General features: G+C 41.8%; 1 protein-coding gene across 6 annotated transcripts in view; it reads left to right on the top strand.

Annotated features, from left to right (window-relative positions):
• The window catches only part of kiaa1549la (KIAA1549-like a), a 114,105-nt gene that overhangs the window by 64,580 nt on the left and 30,360 nt on the right, over positions 1-19,165 (top strand). For 5 of the 6 annotated variants that reach the window (XM_047596498.1, XM_047596497.1, XM_047596495.1 and 2 more), the window contains exons 11-13: positions 2,115-2,275; positions 4,991-5,026; positions 13,514-13,707. In XM_047596498.1, coding sequence (XP_047452454.1) covers positions 2,115-2,275; positions 4,991-5,026; positions 13,514-13,707 — 391 coding nt within the window. The remainder of the gene's footprint in view (positions 1-2,114; positions 2,276-4,990; positions 5,027-13,513; positions 13,708-19,165) is intronic. The other variant, XM_047596499.1, reaches the window with a different exon arrangement.

A 19,165-nucleotide genomic window follows, 5' to 3' on the forward strand; every position in this document is an offset into this window, starting at 1 on the left:
GGACTAGCTGTTTCCCATTGATTGTATCCTTAATGCTGTGCTAAGCTAAGCTACGCTAAGCTAAGTTGCTGATTTGGAAACACATTTGCAGTCTAACTCTGTCACGTTTCAATCTTAATTTATTTCATTTATTAATTAATTTTTATCTTCAATGTGCCATGCGTTGTGGCTTAGCGTGAGACTAAATGGAATGTGGGATATGTAATATAGGCATCATTACATGAATAAATCCACCTGCTGTGAAGAAGGCAGGTTTAGAAATAATTAGCACAAAACAGGAGCTGTTATGTTTTTTCTTTAAACATTTACATATATTTTCTTTCAGTAATTAGTGCACACATGTAGACCGATGTTGCAAGCAGAACGCGTCTCTCAACCAGCCGCCACACCGCTAAAAACAACCCTCCTTTAGCTGCTCCTCAGAGTTTATCTGCTGAAGCATAGCAGTCTTGGCTTAACGTGACATTCTGTAGCATTTGGGTTTTCCATAAATTTGCATACATTTACATTAGTTTGTGCATGTAATGAAGCTCTAGAACCCAAATTCACGAATTCAAAATCAAAGATGGTGTTTCTATTCTGATGTCTGGTGTCATGTTCAGGAGATTGCAGTTTTTAATTATTTATTTATTTATTTATTGTTTCTCCTGAATCTTTCCGTGAATATTCCCCGGCGCTGCAGGATGTTTGTACTGTCTGCAGGGCGAGAGGACAAAGTGTTCCTCTTACCTTTTTACCCTCTTCGCATTTTTCCACAATCTATTATTAACAAACCACCAGCCATCAGTGTCCCTCACAGAGCTTCCCTGCTGACAGCGTTTGGGCTGGGAGTTGAATGCAGCGTTCTAGTAGAAAATCATTTATTTTAATATTATTTTATGTGCTCTGTGAAAACCGGCTGCGCTAATCCTTATAATGAAAATACATCCGTTTGCCAAGCTGCTCTCTGACAAGACGCTCAGAGAAATAACACCATGAAGCTACAGCTACAGGACATGCTTAGCTGAGGTTAACGGGGGGAAAAACTGACTGTAAATATGGCTGCAACAACTGATTATTCAGTTTATTAATTCACTGATTTGTTAGTTGGTTAGTCTCAAACTTTTTAGTCTGGATTAGGTTTACAATGTTCTACTGTTAATAAGCCTACAAGTTTTTAAAAGTTGGTCTGGAGTCTCTACGCTGGGGACTGGTTATACCCCCACAAAAATCTGCCTGGTCAATCAAGTCATGTGGGCGGAGCTTCATGTGGTGATTGTGACAGTCATCTGAATGTAATGGAAGTTGAAACTCACCCCATATAATGTGAATCAAATGGAGCTAAATGTTGCTTACACCCACTTACACTGATCGCCCACGACATTATGACCACTGATTACATTGAGCATCTTGTGACAATTCAGTGTTCTGCTGGGCAACTTTTCAGGGGCATTTTAGACATGAACCATCCACCTAGAACAGACCAGACCAGGCCCCCCAACCCCATAGCAATGACACTCCTTGATGGCACCAGTCATCCCCAGCAGGATGCAGCCTGATACTGACACACACACAAAAACAGTTTAGGAACAACAAAAAAAAAACAAAAAAAAAAAAACATGGCCTGGCCTCTAAGTTCACTATATCCCAAACTGATCAAGTATCTGTGGGATGATCCACAGAGACCCCTCCCCCCAACCCATAGGACCCAAAGGCCCCCTAACAACATCTTGTTTCCAGACACCAAAGGCCCATGTCCATTCTATAAAGTCACAACTGTTTTGGAGGCACAAGGGAGACCTACACAATATTAGGAAAGTGGTCATAATGTTGCACCTTTGACGACTGGATTCAGGTTCGTCAGCCTGTCTGTCAGCTGGAGACTCAACCTGTGAAAATTAGCAATGTGCATCCATGTATTCCATGCAAATCCATGCTTATGTGTAATCAGTTCCATCAACTTGTCCACTCCACTCGTAAAGCTCTTTAGTTAACATGTTCTGTGTTTCCCTTTTCCTTAATACAAGAAATAAACACACTTTTTCTATGTGCACACACACACCAGCCATCTCTATGTAGTCACAGATTGACTGAATGCTAACCTTACACTGATGTCCTGTTTTTTTTGTGCGTAGCTGTGGTGAAGACGCCGCCTAGCAACCTGTGGATCATGGCCGTTCTGACGCCGCTCTTCTTATTGATGGTGGTGATCGGGATGGTGGCCTTCATTCTGTGCAAGAGGAACAGGGTCATTTTCAAAACCAGCGCCTTCAGGACATTTAAAACGCGCTCCAAGGTGAGACAGTCAGACTTTTATAACCTTTCTCCCTCTTTTGTTTATTGCCCTCTATGTTCCTTCCCACCGTCTTCTTTTCTTCTTCTTTTTTTACAGCAGCTGAGTCTCATAGTTTCTAGTAAACATATTACACATATTACCGCTTCGCCGTCACAATTCCCAGAATCTGCTGTGAGACTAACAAGATTACATAAACGTGTTGTGAGTGACACATCACTCATGAAACTGTTCTTCCTTCAGGTTAGAAAAAAATGATTTTTTTTTCTCGCTGCTCAATAGCCCGTGGTCGCTGCTAATCACGCATGCTGCAAAGACCAATTTACTGAAAGGAAATGGGCAGGACTCATTGTACTGGAAGTGAACCTCGGGGTAATGTTGGCCCTTTCACAGTAACAGCTCGTTTGTCGTTGAATAAAAATCAATCACTTCAAATGAGCCTGCTTGCGATAGATTGCCACCGGCTGGTTTGATGGGGTCAGATTGTTCTCCTGGACACCGCGCAGAGAGAACACGACGCCAGAGCAACAGCTGCCCGTGCCTCCGCTTCCGCCACCGTCGCTGCCGTCGCCACCGTCGCTGGAGCGGTAAACAAGCAGCGAGCCTGCCAGCCTCTCGATGTGTGGCTTTGTTCTCAAATCCATGATCTTAAACTGGATTTTACAGACCGTCACTAAAAGCCTACATCAAACCAGCCGACCATGAATAAACCAAAACACAGAACATGTCCCTGATGAAGTCAAAGAAAGATTTGAAACAGATTCTCTACTAATGTCTGATTAGTGTTTCCAATATTGCAAAAGACTTATGGTTTTACTCTAAAATTCACCCATAATGCACCTCTGTGTATGAAAACCAGTGAGACGTTTGATTACTCACTGTACATTACATCACCTCGGGCTTCACAGGCAGCTACTGAGACAACCGGGATGATTGTAGTCGATCACAGCGGGAATCACTTCTTTCAAGTATCTAAAAACAAAGCCGAAAACAAAGGTTGAGTTTTCTTCAGGAGTGGCTTCTTCAGTTCTACATGACAGGTGGGGAGGTTTTATTTAGAGCATTTGTGGTGCTCACCTCATCCACACAGCTTGGTTTTGGCTTTGTGTTTAGATCTGGATTAGTGCGGATCTGCACGGGCAGTTTTATCAAATTACGATAATGTAGCACTCAGCAGAGCGACATCTGGGAGGCATAAAGGCATCATTTTAACAGTTTTATAGACGAAACGCTTCATTTTACACAAGAGAAGATAAGATATGCATTTGCATACTTTGATATAAATGTACATGCATAAGCAACTTTGTCCTTTTTTACACATTACAATTCATCCATATGTAATCTATTTGTGATACGTATGCAAAGTTTGTTTTATCTTAATAGCTTTGCAGGTTTTATAGACTTTAAAGAAACAGACATGTTAATACAAAACACTTTGTTTAAGACAAGATATGATAAGAATAATGAAGCAGAAGACAATACCGTTATCTGCATATGCACATGTGCTAAGAAAACAAGTACATACATAGATATAAATGTTCATGTGCAAATATGAGTGTGTGCAGTTATTCTGTGTAGAGACAAAACTGAAAATACCTCAAACTGTTGGGAGCTTTCAAATAACATAACCAGGATAATGGTGGTTGATTATCCATTGAGTCTCATTTCCATTATGTCTATTGAATGTCTGAAAACAAATTTAACAACTTGTGTGAGTTTTTTAAAAGAGACATATTATCTAAACGTCTTGTCCCAAGTTTTTATTAGGAACATTTGTCTGTGGTGCACAGCTCTGTTATGGTTTTACCATGATCTGGATTAATCTCTACAGACTGTATGATAACGTTGTGCTCACCAGAGTAACTGCAGACATCTGGGAGTATAAAGCCATAACTTCAACATATTTCTACTTAGATCTAAATGTACATGCTCAAGCATCTTGGTTTTTACGTAGAATATAGAAGGTGCCGTGTTTCCAGGTTTAATCAACACACGCTGAAAGGATTCCTCAACAGTAAAAAGTAAAGAAAACTTTAATGGGTGTAGGTTTATCTTTCCCAGGCAGCGAGATACAATATTCTTTATGCTTCCTGTAAAGTTTATTTTGACTCCAGACTCTAGAGCACCATATGTTTCATAGTCTGCAGCTTGAAACAGTAAGGAAGCTACGCTATGAACGCACATGGGGATGATAGGTAAGAATGTAAAAAAAAAGTACTGACAGCTGCACTAACACATTTTTGGGGCCTTCTTAAGACAGGAGAAAATAAATAAGAAAACATTTTTTAAAACCTGTCATTACTCAGACTGCTATCAGCAGTCAAGCGTGGGTCTGAAGCACATTTCTTTTAACTGGTCTGGGCCGACACATCTTACGAATGCCTTAAAACATTAAATCAGGATACAAAGTAAATAATGGTAGAAACCTGCCCCAGGAAATATTTTTACTATTGAGTAAAACTTGTTAATTGGCCCAACATTACACCCGCAGCTCTTCAGCTAACAGATCAATGTGGCTGCTCCCTCTGGCTCTGCTACTTCTTTAAATGTTTCAAACTGAGCTGGTGTCAAAAAAGGTCTAAAATGACGCTCATACACATTTTAATGAACTTTAACACAACTTTCCCTTGAACCCGTTCTATTCTATTCTATTCTATTCTATTCTATCCTATAATAACCCTCCCCTGACCTTGTCCCTCTGACTCTCTCCCTGTTTAGACTTCATATCGAAGGGAGGGCAGTTACCACCACCAGGTATTGACTGAGACACCGCCTGGTTGGCTGGTTGTGGTTTGCTGTCTTAATTTTCCGTCAACTGATAGCTGTGATCAGTTGCCTCGCTGGCTGCTTCTTCTCGCCGTGTATATTTGTGTGTTTGTGTGTGTGTGTGTGTGTGTTGCCTGTCGTTGTTGCTGGGTAAACTCTCGCATGCGGCTGCTGTGCACATGACCACCATCCCTCATTGGCTTTATGGGAGATGAGATCAATAGAGGGAGGAGAGGATGGAAGGGGGGCAATGAGGACAGGTAAAAAAAAAAAAAAAAACTATAATAGGGTTGTAAAATTCACAGGAGCGTTCCTTAGGATTTTAATTGTTTAGTGGACTGGATTACCATGAAGAGACTGCCTTGTAAATGCGCTCTATTGTGTTGAAAGAGAATGCTTGACACCTGCAGACCTAACCCATGTATTTTGGTTTTGTGGCATCACATAAAATGTGTCTTCGCTTTCAACCCGACTGTTTCATCCTCTCAGATGAAGCCGCTCACCTTCCCCCACCTCCCTTTTTTTGTAATATGAGGTTCCAAAGTAAATCAGCAGAGCAGCCGCTAAAAAAGAGCAGTTGTGGTTAGTGTTTTGCCGCGGTGTGAGGGTTATTTTTGGACCAGGCTCTCTCATCGTCGTCCCTCGAGATTTCAAAGCGAGCCGAGGGAAGGGTGGATGCACTTGTAAGGTTGGGGTAGGCGGGGACACTTTTGTTGTTTGTAATGGAGCCGCGTGTTAACACCAAAGCGCAGCACGGTGTAAACACCCCATAAAACAAACCCGCATGAGGCGTGTGAGTGTGTTTGTGTCCTCTCCTTTCAATTCTGTGCTACAAAGGTTTTAGTTTACTTTAAAAACGATCCGTAAACACTTAATGCTGCTCACTTTGCGTTTCGTGTGAGAATATATATCAAATATTGAAGAGTCCCGGAATGTGAGGTTTGTTGCTGTGAGGCTACAGTTACTGTTCTTATCTGCGTTAAACCGTGTTTACCCTCTCCCACGCCCGATCGGTGCCATGCATGAGCAAATAAGATAAATATTTCACAGGGATTTGTGAATTTCTTCTGGCAAACTGGAGTCAAACTTTTCTATGGATTAAAACGTTTTATCCATTTCAGTTTCATTCTCACATACAATACATTGCCCACTAGTGTACTGCACTTACGAGCTACAAAGACAGTTCTTCTTTTTAGGTATTTCTGGACTTGCTTCCTGCACGAGCTCAGATATTAAAGTAGTTTAGTAGGATACTAGTACTAGCATCCGATGACGTCACTAATAAAAACACGGTAGAGGGTAATGCTTTGTAACAATGGAATCTATATTCTTGACCTGAATACATACAATGTGCTGCAGACAGTGTTGCCACGGTTACCTTGAGAAAGTAATACGATTAGTGATTCCTCCTTTAAAAAGTTACTTTACTGATTTTCTTTTACCTTTATTTATTCCTAGAGGGCAAACTGAGAGCAAGCTCTCTTTTCTAAAGACGCCCTGACTACTTTATACAATACATACAATATAAACATAAACATAAAGCAACGCAAATCATAGAAGATAGAAGATATTTAAAAAGTACATATACACTCAGTGCATGGAATCCATGGTAATATTTTAAAAGTAACTAAGTTAGATTACAAGTTACTTTATTACACATACACACACAGACACACACACACAAAATAAGCACAAGCATCACTGGCTGCAGATATGTATAGCCTGTATAAAAACAGGCGCAACCAGCAGCACCATCAACAGCCTTTAATAGCACTCTACAGTATGTTGTTAGATGAGGTGGGGTGTAGCTGAATAAAAAAAAAAAGCAGTACTTCTCTGAATCCTTCTTGCTAAATGTCTAATAACTTTCAGTCTAATAAAACAGTTGATGTGCAGCCTCCTTCTCTCTGTTACCTCAGGGCGTTTGGTGAAGTTGTTAATTGGCTGCTGCACGGAGGATTTGAACCGTTGCTCTGCTAACGCTACCCGATGTCTTTTCAGAGGCACTGCACTAGTACTTTAGTTGTGTTTCAGGCTTGTCACGGTCGACTGGGCTTCATCTTTAGTGAAGTATCTCCACAGACTGGACTCCTCATCTGTCCATGTTGCGTGATCAGTGACAAGTCGACACGATGCTTAAAGAAATAAAGTCGACAACCTCACTAGTCGAATATCGCTAGATAACTTGTTTTAGAATTAGAATAGAGAGCGGGAATGTCAAAATTAAACCAGAGGGCGATGTGATTACTGTATGTTGTCAGAAGGTCGGACAGTGTGTTCCCTTCCTGGGGGGAGTCCAAGTATAAAAGATGAAAGACATTCGCCTTCTTTCTGCTGTGCAACATGACTTAGTCGTCATTGTGTTTTTCCACAGAAAATGTTTCTCATTTTGTCTCAAACTGAGTTTTAGAATATACTTTTGCATGGAATTAATCTTGTGGACGTTCAGTTACTTTCATGCTCTGCTTACTCCGCAAATAACAATAAATGCAATGTCTGTGGTACCAAGAAAACCCACCTGTGATCATAACGATTGAACCTCATGTGACAAACAACGAATCCTTGAATAATATTTCCAAGTACACATCCTTATTCCAGGTCTGGATGGAGTCAGAAGCCATAAAACGTTGGGTTCAGAAAGTTTGTCTGGAGTCTCTCTGTTGGGAACTTAGACTTTATAAAATAAACTTTATTGATTGTGATTGTGATCACAGTAGCTCAGATGTACACTCTTGAAAACAATAAAAAAAGATTATATAATTAAAAACATAAAACTCAAAATAAGGAAATAAATGAAATACAACAATATAAGCAAGAGAAAATAATCATAAAAAAGATTTGCATATGTACAAATTCATTATGATTGCACTCCAAATGGCAAGATCTTCCATGCAGTCAACTCATTTTGGGTGTGTTGCGATGATGTAAATAGTTGCCAGAGTTAATTAATTAGACGACTATCCAATTGCACACGGAGGTATTTTCTTTTCTTTGTATCTGTTGAAACATACCCCACAGTGAAATCTAAATGACGCGTTACCAGACTCATACTCTAGATGTGTGCTCTCAAATCTAGAGCATGAGTCTAGATTTGAGGGTGGCTACACCAGACTAAGTCATCTCAATACCAACCAGCTCTGAGCAGAATAACCGCCTCATTCACCTGCTGAGTGTGTGTGATCTTCCTCTCAGCTCTCTCTGCCATCAGTCACCGTCCGGGACAAGTTAAAGCGTCTGATCAATACGCTGGTTTATATTAGCTCCGTGTGTGTGTATAGGCATTAAAGAGTGATTGTGCCGAGTCCGACTCACTTCATCGGCCTGCGCCGTGAAGCCTGAACATCCTTCAAAACGGCTTTTCCTCCCCCTGCGCCGCCCCGCGTAGGCGTGAAAGCCTTCCGCGAGGAGCACAATAGAGGTGGAATCAGCGAAAGGAGAACAAATCCATTTTTCATTTGTGAGGTGTTCAATGCGAAGTGCGGTGCAGTGGCTGCCATTTAACGGGACTGAAGGTGCTTTGCATTTTGCTGCATCATGCCTCCGCTCGTCCTGGGAGGAGTTTATCTAACCGACGCAGCACCGTGCAGAGGTGCAGTCCGGTTCTTACTTTTTTTTTTAATGTTCCCAAACTCTGGGACATTTTTTTTTTTTTTTAACCAGCGGCACTGTTGTGCACTTCCATCATCTGCCCTGCTCGAGCTGAATTTAAATCAATATGGCCGCGGGGGGAATAAAGCATGCCTCGTCCATCTGCTGCACCTCATCGAGCTGCTGTTGCTCCAAGTTAAAATTAGACGTGAGGAGAAGCCTCACCCACTTTTTTGATAGCGACGGGTGAAAATGATGATTTCGGCCGGGGTCCTGCTCCAACGTCACATCACATGACACCTTTAAGTGAACCAAACGCTCCGACCACTCCCGCTCTTTTCTTCCGGCCCTGGTCTAAATGGATTGTGGAGGAAACCGCCATCCATCTCTGACAGAGTGATCGGAGGCTCACGTCCTACCACGGCAGCCACCAGTCTTTATTAAAGCGGGAGATGAAACGCGGCCATTTGTTAAGTCAATTCGCTGTCAGTGGAAATAGGGAGAGGGGAGACGGGGAAGAATAGGGAGAAGAGGCAATTAGAGTAGAAGGATGTGGGAGAACGACACAGACAGTAGCTGGGTTTTTTCTCATTTCGACTGAAGGTTTCAGGTCAGCTGTTTACATGTGAGGTGATGTTTACATGCCCAGATCGATGAAAACTGACACAGTAGTTGCTATTGTTCTTACACTTTTATTCTTAAAGCAACAGCTTGATTCTGAAAGTTTGTGGGGTCACATCCACTTTTGCGTTGCCTTATAGCGGCCGATCTTCAAGGTTTTCCAGCAGTTCTGAAATTGTTCCGCGCCTCCGTCTGTCTTGGCTTCAATTAATTTTTGATGGACCTTTGTAAACAGTTCAATATTTCAATTGAAGCATGCGCTAACGTCTCGTTCTTGCAGAGCTGAAAAACAAAACGATACTTCACTCCAAAGTCACTGCGCCTTTACGTCAAGACAGAGCATGCGCAGACAGAACGGAGCTTTATTTCACTGCGATTCACTTTTAATCGGTTTGGGAAAAGGAATATTCCGCCCCTGTGAAACTGAATGAAACTTCATTCGGTTTGGGCCTGTTTATTCCGATTGAGGTGTTCATATGGAGCGTTTTTTTTTTTTTTCTAAACCGATTCTAATCTGAATATTTGGCTCCGTGTTAACCCAGCTAGTGATACAGCGCAGTGAAAATATGAGTTGTGAAACGTCAAGCTCGCTCTTCGAGGTTACGCCCCTCGGCCTTGTCGTTTCTGAGAATTCGTACCGTCTTCATGCATGACAGCCGTTCCCCCCTCGGAGACAGAGTGACGCACCTTAAACCGTCGACGCGCTGCTCACATCAAACACGCAGCTCTGCCGCCCCGACATCCGACGTTTGCTCCTCAATAATCCATCACGCGCAGTAGCGTGAGGATGTTTGAAACATGTAATTTGCGACTTCTCTCCTTCTCTTTCCCTACTGCCCTTCTCTTCACTCTTTCTCCTTCTTCTTCGTCTTCTTCATCTCCTCCTGAACCTGAGAGCAGCACGAGCCCCACGGGCGAACGACTGTTTGCACTCTCCATGCATCTTTCACACGAAACCGTCAACGCGCTTCACTCCAGCGGGCGGAGGACGCACGCAGGAGCACACGCTCGTTCCATATATTCATGCCCCTCGTCTCCGCGGGGCGTGCGTGCCACGCGTTAGCGCGTATCGCTTTCACCGACACTCGTCCGCGGCCTCGGCCACGTGTGCCCGCCGCCGCCGCGGCGGCTGCTGGCTCGGCTCGGTGTGTGTGACCGATGAATTATTAACGACGCCGTGAGCCGGATGCCCACGCCGCCCTAACCTCGCATGCACTCGGCGTTTTTCGCATGCATCATCAAACGCATTAGGTGTCCCATTTTAGGGCGGCCGAAAATAGAAAAGGGGGAAGCGAAAGGAAATGAAATAAATAAATAAAAATGAGGGTTTCGTCCGCTTTGTTGTGTAACCTACTTTGGGTTTTTTGATCCTCTTCTCTGTTCCTTAAATTGAAAGGCATTCAGCAATACAAAGAATGTGTCCAGGCCTCGGAGGCTTCATCTGCTGCCTCTTCTTTTTTTTTTTTTAATGTTCTGTCTCTCCGCGCCTAAAATCCCTGACTTCAAAAGGTGCTGTCGAGCTTTATTATTTATCAGTTTTTTTGACTCTTGCCAGCTCTGGTGTTTGGAGACTGATAAGAGACTGGTTCAGGGAGGGATGTCCATCCAATTCCCTTTATCTGAAATAGGAGAAACACTAATCTGGAGGTTCTGCTTTAATATTCAGGACATGGTGTCATGTGGGCTGTTCTGACGTCGCTGCGTCCGAGCTCCGAAATCTCAACACTTGTTGATACAACGGACCTAAATCTACTTTATTTAGAAGTTGTTAACTGATCGATCCAAACTAGCACCAGCCCCAACGTAAACTCTTCACCAGACTGTCACAAATTAGAGAAATCTAAAAACTTTACATGTAAAGCTGCATCAGCTGAGCTCTACACATTGATAAATAACAGCTACAGTAAACAGGAAACTCAGTCTGCACAGCAGGTGCGCGGGATGATTATGATTAATTAATGTGTTTTTATAGTTCACTGGATCCAAAGTTATATGTAAATGATTGTGTATATGCTCTTAAGTACACAAATATAATCAGAAAAGTGCATGCAAATCATAAAAATAAGTCATACATAACACATTATTTAATTTCTATTATGTAACTGTGAAGTAATAATTTCTTAGGTTATAAATTAGACTTAATTTGGATTTTCTTTCTCGTTCCTTTGACAGTTGCTGAGCTCAGGCCGCAGGCGTTTTTATTTATATTAAAATGAAAGTTGGACAATTCTTCTCCAACTGTGTGATGGGGCCTGATTTAAAAAAAAAGATTTGAAAACCCTTAAATCTTTAACCCTTTAAAACCTAATGTATCAGCGGCAGCACTTTTACACAAACACATGCAAATTAGGGAACCAATTTAGTTTTTTTTTTTTTTTTGAAAGCTGACATGTTTACATCCAACATGGTGTCATTACAGCAGTTTCACCCAGAAGGTTATAGGTCATATAAAATGCAGTAAATTTTAAATAACAGACAGATAAAGAAAGCTCCAGGTATTCTGTGAAATATTTTCTGACCTTTTTATAATTAAAATTAACAAAAAAGTTAATCTGAAGTCACTGTAACTATATTCTGATTTATCGTATCATCTTTTGGTTTTCTCAAATAGCTTTTACTTTGCAGTTTGCTTTCACAGAAGATTCACCTATATGGTCACAGCATTTTTTTTTCTTTTCTGTGCATGTAAATCTGAATTTAACCTAAAGATAAGATACTTGCTCAGGTACAACATTCACTCAACCAGTGACCGTCTTGATGAACAACCAGAACGTACGATAAATACCAAAGAATCATTAATAGTGGAAAAAGAAAGTGGGAATAAGGGAAATATTATAATATTAAATCTAAATAGTGCTGCCAGATGGGAAATTAACAAATATTGTACTGTCACTTTAAAATAACCATATTCTCACCCAAACGATCATCATGTACTAGAACATCTTGAAAAAAATCACACACTAGGAGAGCACATTTAAACAAAGCATGACCTAGGGAATAAACATGGAGGCTCGGCTTTATTCATTGTCAATCATATGTAGCTACTATCATATGTTTGCTCTTTTATTTGGCATAGGCCCTAAAAACTAATTAAAAAGTAATTATTGTATATAACAACACTAGCGCTGAACCGGCCCTCTGACTGACATGTCATCCCTCCTCACCGTCTATCTGACAATCAGCCTCTCTCCACCTCATTTATAACATGATGTGTGTCACCGGGCAGGATTTACAGTGACGAGATAAGACACGAGGGGGGCCCAGGTCTTATCAAAATGTAGAAACCGATTTTCTAGGTTATATAGGATATGGTTTCAAATTGAAGTGTATGAGTCTGACAACATGATGGAGGTAGTCCATAATGTATTTCTTTGCCGTAATGAGAAATGTGCTGCTGTGCTGCAGGACTCTGAAATACCAACAATGATAAACAAAGGCTGCATCACATAGTTCATCATATAATTTTAATGTGCTACATAAAAGTTACAATAGTGTCTTTCATGGCAGAGAGGAGTTTCCATATCTATTTTAGATGTGATAACATGTAATATTCAGCTACTGCATTGTTTTAGTGTTATAAATATACAGCGTCATTTCATTTTTTTATTTCCCTGATTCAATACAAGGTTTATAGTGTATGCCTATCCTATATAATCAGTCCAACTGAATGACTATAGAAAAATACAAAAGTCAAATAAACTATAAAAATATAAAGAAAAAAAACAGAAGGAGAAAAACAAAGTTGTTTCACTTCGAACTCTATGTCCTTATAATCTTCAATTATCTTACATTTTGGGCTTTTTTGAAAATTGTTGTAGCACACAACTAAAGTTTATCACAATGGTTATATTATTATACTGTATGATATGTGTTTTGTGTGTGTGTGTGTGGTTTGCTTTGCTGCCCTGTGCTTTGTTCTCTACCATTTTAAAAACCGACATCAGCTGTTACGTTGCCGTGTGCCGCGTGCATCCCGGCGTACCGTGACCTCTGTGCATTCTGTGGCGGCTTTATCATCCATTGCTCGTTGATGTCGGTTATAAATTAGTCTGTGCTGTGGTAGCAAATGTAAAAACTAAAAGGTAACTTCCATTAGCTTTTCTGGGTCTCTGCATGTTTTAATGTGTCAATCCACCAGCTGAACCGATGAGACCTTTCTCAGCTGGAATGGATTCGGAGTGAAGTCCCTGCCTGTAACTTCAGACGTGTCCCCGAGCCTTTTTATGTCTTATTTATTTATTTTTTTTTTTCCTCCTCCCCCGCCAGCCTGTCCAGGGCTTCGACTACGCCAAGAAGCACATGGGTCGGACCGGAGACGAGGCCGTCTCCGTTACTAAGGAGACGCTGGTGTTGGGGCTGCCTGTGCGAGACGCTCCGTTGTCTCTGTCCCTCGATAAGAAGGTCCACCAGGACGGGACGGCCAGTAAAAGACCTCCGTCTGCTGACATCCACAAAGGAGGGTAAGACAGCTCTGATGTGTCCTGAAGTTTTTATTTTTTGATGTGGGTCAATTACTAAAACATATTGAGCCTGAATATACAAAATAAATGATACATACACCGACCAGCCACAACATTATGACCACCGACAGGAGAAGTGAATAACATTAAAACCATCTTGTGAAAATTCATTGTTCTACTGGTAGACTTCATGTTGATGTTACTTAATATAATGTAGCACCCATCTAGACCAAACCAGGCACCCCCACCTTATAGTAACGATGCTCCTTGATGGCAGCAGCCGTCCCTACACACACTGACAAAAACGGTTTAGGAACAACTCAGAAAAACATGAGGAGTTGACCTGGCCTCCTAATTCACTGGATTCCACAGCATCTGTGGGATGATCCACGGAGTCACAAGTGAGTTAAGTGGAGTCAGGCCAGTGTAACCCACAGCGAGCAGGAGGAGACGTCTTATGTCACACGGCCGACGTCACAAATCCGGGTGATTAGCCAAGCTCGCTTCGTTCCCGTCCTCACCACGAACCGTGACTGTGCACGGGAGCGGGGTTGAGCTGATCAGACATACTGTTCCCAGCTGGAAGCCTCGTGAAAATTCCCCCCCGAGCAGCTGTTCCAGTCGGCGAAACGAGGCTGCGACGAGGCGCGGAGCTCCTCCGCCAGGCCAGACGTTCGTGTTTATTCGTGCGTCGCGGTGTTAAGTCAGAGAGAAGCCCCGAGTAAGCGGCGCCGACTCTGACAGATTGACTTGATGGGAGGATAAGTCCAGTGTTAACGAGAGGCTGTTTGTCGACTAAGGAAGAGAGAATACTTTAATTCGCTGCAGCAGATACTTTCTTAAGTCTGAGCTCTCAGACGTGCTGATGTCAGGAGTGAAGCGTCTGGTGCTGTGTGTGTCATTAGGCACCCCAGAAAAAACTAAATAAATAAAATAACGCGTAAAGATGCTACATGGAGTGTGAATAAATAATTGCTCAAGTAATTTTCTGTTTAATTGTCAGCTTAACTCCTGTCTGAGACAGAAAGAGAGAAAGAAAAAGAGAGACAACATGTGACATAAAATAATGAACCGACTATCTATCTATCGCCTCCTGGGCCTAGCTAGTGTGTTATCTTACAAAAAGAACAAGCTGGTGAGTAGACAGTCAAGGATCCCACATCCCAAATTAGCAACTTTTTAGAGTCCATTTAAAAACCTAAACCACAATAACTGCACAGGATTAGTCTTAAACTGACCCTCTCCTGAACACACTAATTACAATCACTGAGGTGTTTAGATGAGGTTGGAGTGGATTGGCTGTTAATAATAGTCAGCAAGTGTAGCAAGGCGTGGGTAAGAATACAAATATGCTCGGCCCCAAGCAGATTGGTCTGAGGTGAGCATACGAGCTTCTTAGCACTGTCGCCATTTGTATTGTTATCGACGCAATAGAGGAACTAGAGGATCTGTGTTAAGATTAACATGCTTTATGACAACATTACTTTCTATTGCAAGGATATTTTCTTAAGTCTGAGTCTGAACATTTTTTTTTTCTTGTCATTTTCAGTAAGGAAAGAAAAACTGTGTCCTCTCATTAGCAGGAGTTTCCAGTGCTGGATTCCTCACGGCCCGCACACTAATGAATGTCTCGACTCTCGCTTACATATTTTTAAATATGCGGATGACACGGTGTTGGATGGCGTCTGGCTGCTAAATTCTGCACCTGTTGATTAGCTTCCAGGAAAAAAAAAAAACAGTGAAGAAGAAGAAAATATATTTGGTAGCTCACAGATAATTATTTACAAGAAAATATATTTCTTAGACGGACGAAGGTTTTTGGGCGAGGAATATTTGATAGTTAAGTGAGGACCGATACACATATACACAGAGTATATACTAAAAATACAAAACATATAAAAATATACTGTATATGAGTCTATATAAAATATAAAAACATTTGCAGGACATATACATATATAGAATATACAAATATATATACATACAATATATAAAATACATTTTTATTATTAAATTATGCATTTAGTTAAGAATTAAAAATTACAAAGTACAAAAGTTATACTTGAACATATACATAAAATGCATTAAATGTGGACATGAAGATATATTATCATATAAAATGATTATATTGTGTATATTAAATCAGTTTAAAGACAGTATATGTATGAACTATAACAGATATGTATTTACTGTATTAAATATGTAAAGTGTAAGATATATAATATATAGCTAATACTGTATAAAAAGGCTTTTAGAAGTCTGTGTTAGTAGGTTCATGAACCTTTGTGTATCGTGTTTATGGGAATGAAAAGACACAGAGTGTACAGAGACCTGGACACTGGTTTAACTACGAGCTAATCACAATCATGAACCGACCTTTCATCCTGAACATGCAGCTAAGCAGATGGTCATTTCTCCCCGTCGGCACTGATAAACTCTAAGAGGATTAGACTTATTTACTGGGAACCTCATTGTGTTTCTGTGATGGTATAAGATTACAAAGCAGAATGAAGTCGGCTTTAGGATGAATCTGCCGCCTATTGATTGTTCCAATTAGCGTTTCATTTAGCGTCTTTTTCCAGATCCGTCTTTTTGTTCCGTTTCACTCTCTAATCTCGTTCAATCCTCTCCATCCTCGTTATATTCTCCTGTCTTTGCATCAGCGATCGATATAGAATTTGAAAAACATCTTCCTGAGTCATACAATTTAAATATAATTGCCAAAACATACAAAGCGTTCTTCTCCCCACGACCGACCTCACCAGGATTAGGAGCTGTAATCTGTTTCATGCTCCAACACGGAAACTATTTAGAGAACAAATGATGAAACGCTGTAAACTTTCCCCATCCCCAGACGTTTCTCCACTACGATCTGCAGCCCACTCTCATTCAGAGCGGCGGCAATCGCTTCCCTCAAGGAAGTTTTCGGAGCCACAAATGACGACGCCTCCTCTCGCACAAATGCAAATTCAGAAAACTCACGCAAGACGGAGGCTTGCGCTTACACAGCACTAAAGGGAAAAATGAATGGAGGTGGGATTAGCTGTGCTTTGCTTCTCAAGGATGATAAACACATGTATATTTATAACGCTGGCTGCGGCCGAGCCAGAGGGAGTCATTCTGTGTAACCATGATGACAGTGTAAAGTACTGGTGTGATAATCAGCTTCATCCAACCTGTGCACACGCACATGCATCGTTTCTATTCAACCGTGATGTCACAGGTTATTCTGTCACCTGGGCGCACGCTAATTACACATCACATTTTCTAAGCGGCGCTGTACAATTGATTTCACACCGCATACAAAAGGATGCATTTGCGCTTGGACTTGGAAAAGCTGGTATGGTTAATCATAAGGCAGAAGGGAGACAATAGAAGTGCTCATGGCTGTAAAGATAGAAAAGAAAACAAAAGCAGTTGCTGAAATGATTCAAATGGAGATTTCAGACACTGAATTTAATGTAAAGTAAATACACCAGTCAGGCATAACATTATGTCCCATGTCCATGGGAGGGTTAGGGTTAGGGATCATCCCACAGGTACTAAGGGAGGAGGTGACGGAGTTTGCATGGTTTAGGTGGGTGGTACATGTCTAAGTAACATCCAACCGAATGAATGCCAGGTCCAAAAGAACATGATAGTTATTTACTTCTCCTGTCAGTGGTCATAAAGATAAGGCTGATCGGTGTATACTGTGTATTAAGAAGGATGTGTCTCCTTTAGCCTCCACCAGTGGCAGCTTACACGGAGAGTAGCTTCCCACACTAACTATCACAATAAAAATGCCACATGTGACCACCTCAGTCGGGTCAGTTTTCAGTCAGATGTACTAAGGTGGTACTATTGTAAACCTTTAATAACCTTGTAAACTCTCGATGTGCTGGTTTCTCTCTCTGGTTGGAATAAATCTGTTCTCTCTGAGCTTGTTTGCTCCATGTGGGGTAAACACCAGGCGAGAAGAAAGGTGGAGGTAGAAAAACAACCTGCAAGTGTTTGAAAAGATGAACCAAGCTGGAATCCATGTGGACAGAGACGATGGAGACGTGGAGAGATCTCTTCTCCGGAATGAATTCGATCTTGTCAATAATGAAAATACATTTCTTCTTATATTTCCTTGCTTCACATCACCATCACAGAACCACTTTGTCTCTAAGGTTCTATAGCGATTGATGTTTTTGTTGGGTTATAAACAGATACATGTCTTATGTAAGCAGCTACGAGGCTGATATCCTGAAATGTGAAACGTGGAAACATCATCTTCTATTGAATTAATTCAGTGTTGATAATTCGATTGAGGAACATTATTTTTCTACTGAAACCTCTTGAGGCGTGTCACAAATACTTTGTCAGTTCCTTCTGAAATATTGACAATGTGCCTCCATCTTGGTCATGTTCTTCTCTTGTATTAAAGTAAAGCAAACTCTTCTTTCTTTTTCTTCTTCTGTTGTATTTCCAGCTCCACCGCAGCACATTGTTGATAAGGTGATTGATGTCTGGTTGGGTGTAAACAGATTTATCTTATGGCCCCGTCTCGTGAAGATCGCTCCGTTGTCTTGACACGTACGGGGAGCTGCGACGCTTAAAAACAAAACAAAACAAAACAAGTGAGACTCTGTTGTCAGAAACTCTGTGCTCCTCGCTGATTGTTCGCTCGTCTGAGGAAAGAGAAATGTGCAGACTGAATGCTAACCACGAGGAGACGTTGAAGGACGGGTTCGAGAGGGGAGGAGGAGGGGGGAGGCGTTTATTTTGCTCGGGGCGTTCTCCAGAGAGACACGGTGTGCGAGCGGGAGACGGACGTTACTTTCCAGCGTTGTGGTTATTGATTCCGCTGCTCTCCTCTCTCTGGCCTTCACGGACAGATTTACAAGGAACACACGTGGTATTTCCCACCCCCCCCTCCATCCCTGCGGCGCTTTGCTTAATGCCACATGACTTTTAGTGCGAGTCTGGCCGTCGCTGACCGCTGCTCCGGCTGCACCGCGTGTGTGTGTGCGTGCAGATGTGCGGTGAGTGTGCGTTCGCGCAGACGGCACGCTAGCCTCGCCTGTGGTTCTGTAATGTTCGGGTCTCGCTGCTGATCTGTGCATCTCACGCCACCTGTAGACGGGCCTGTCACGTTGTGTTGCTGCTGCTGCTGCTGCTTACATGCCTCCAGGATGTGTGTGTGTGTGTTCTTGTTTTTATGACATTGTGGGGACCGCGCTCTTGTGGAACACTCACCTTGTGAAGCCATGTTGTCCTTGTGAGGCCATTTTTTTTTTTCCTTTTGAGGTTTTACACCCGTTAAGACGTGGTTTTAGGGTAAAGGCTACAATTAGGTTGGGGGGAGGTAACTGAACCTTGGGAGACAGGATGTGCTCTGTTTATCACATTTCTACCCACGGTCCCCAAATCATTGATTGGTCTCCTCCTGTAGGTGACATCATCATCATGACCTTATACTGGTTTCATGTTC

This window comes from Mugil cephalus, chromosome 10, assembly GCF_022458985.1.
Source record: "Mugil cephalus isolate CIBA_MC_2020 chromosome 10, CIBA_Mcephalus_1.1, whole genome shotgun sequence".
Lineage (NCBI taxonomy): Eukaryota > Metazoa > Chordata > Actinopteri > Mugiliformes > Mugilidae > Mugil > Mugil cephalus.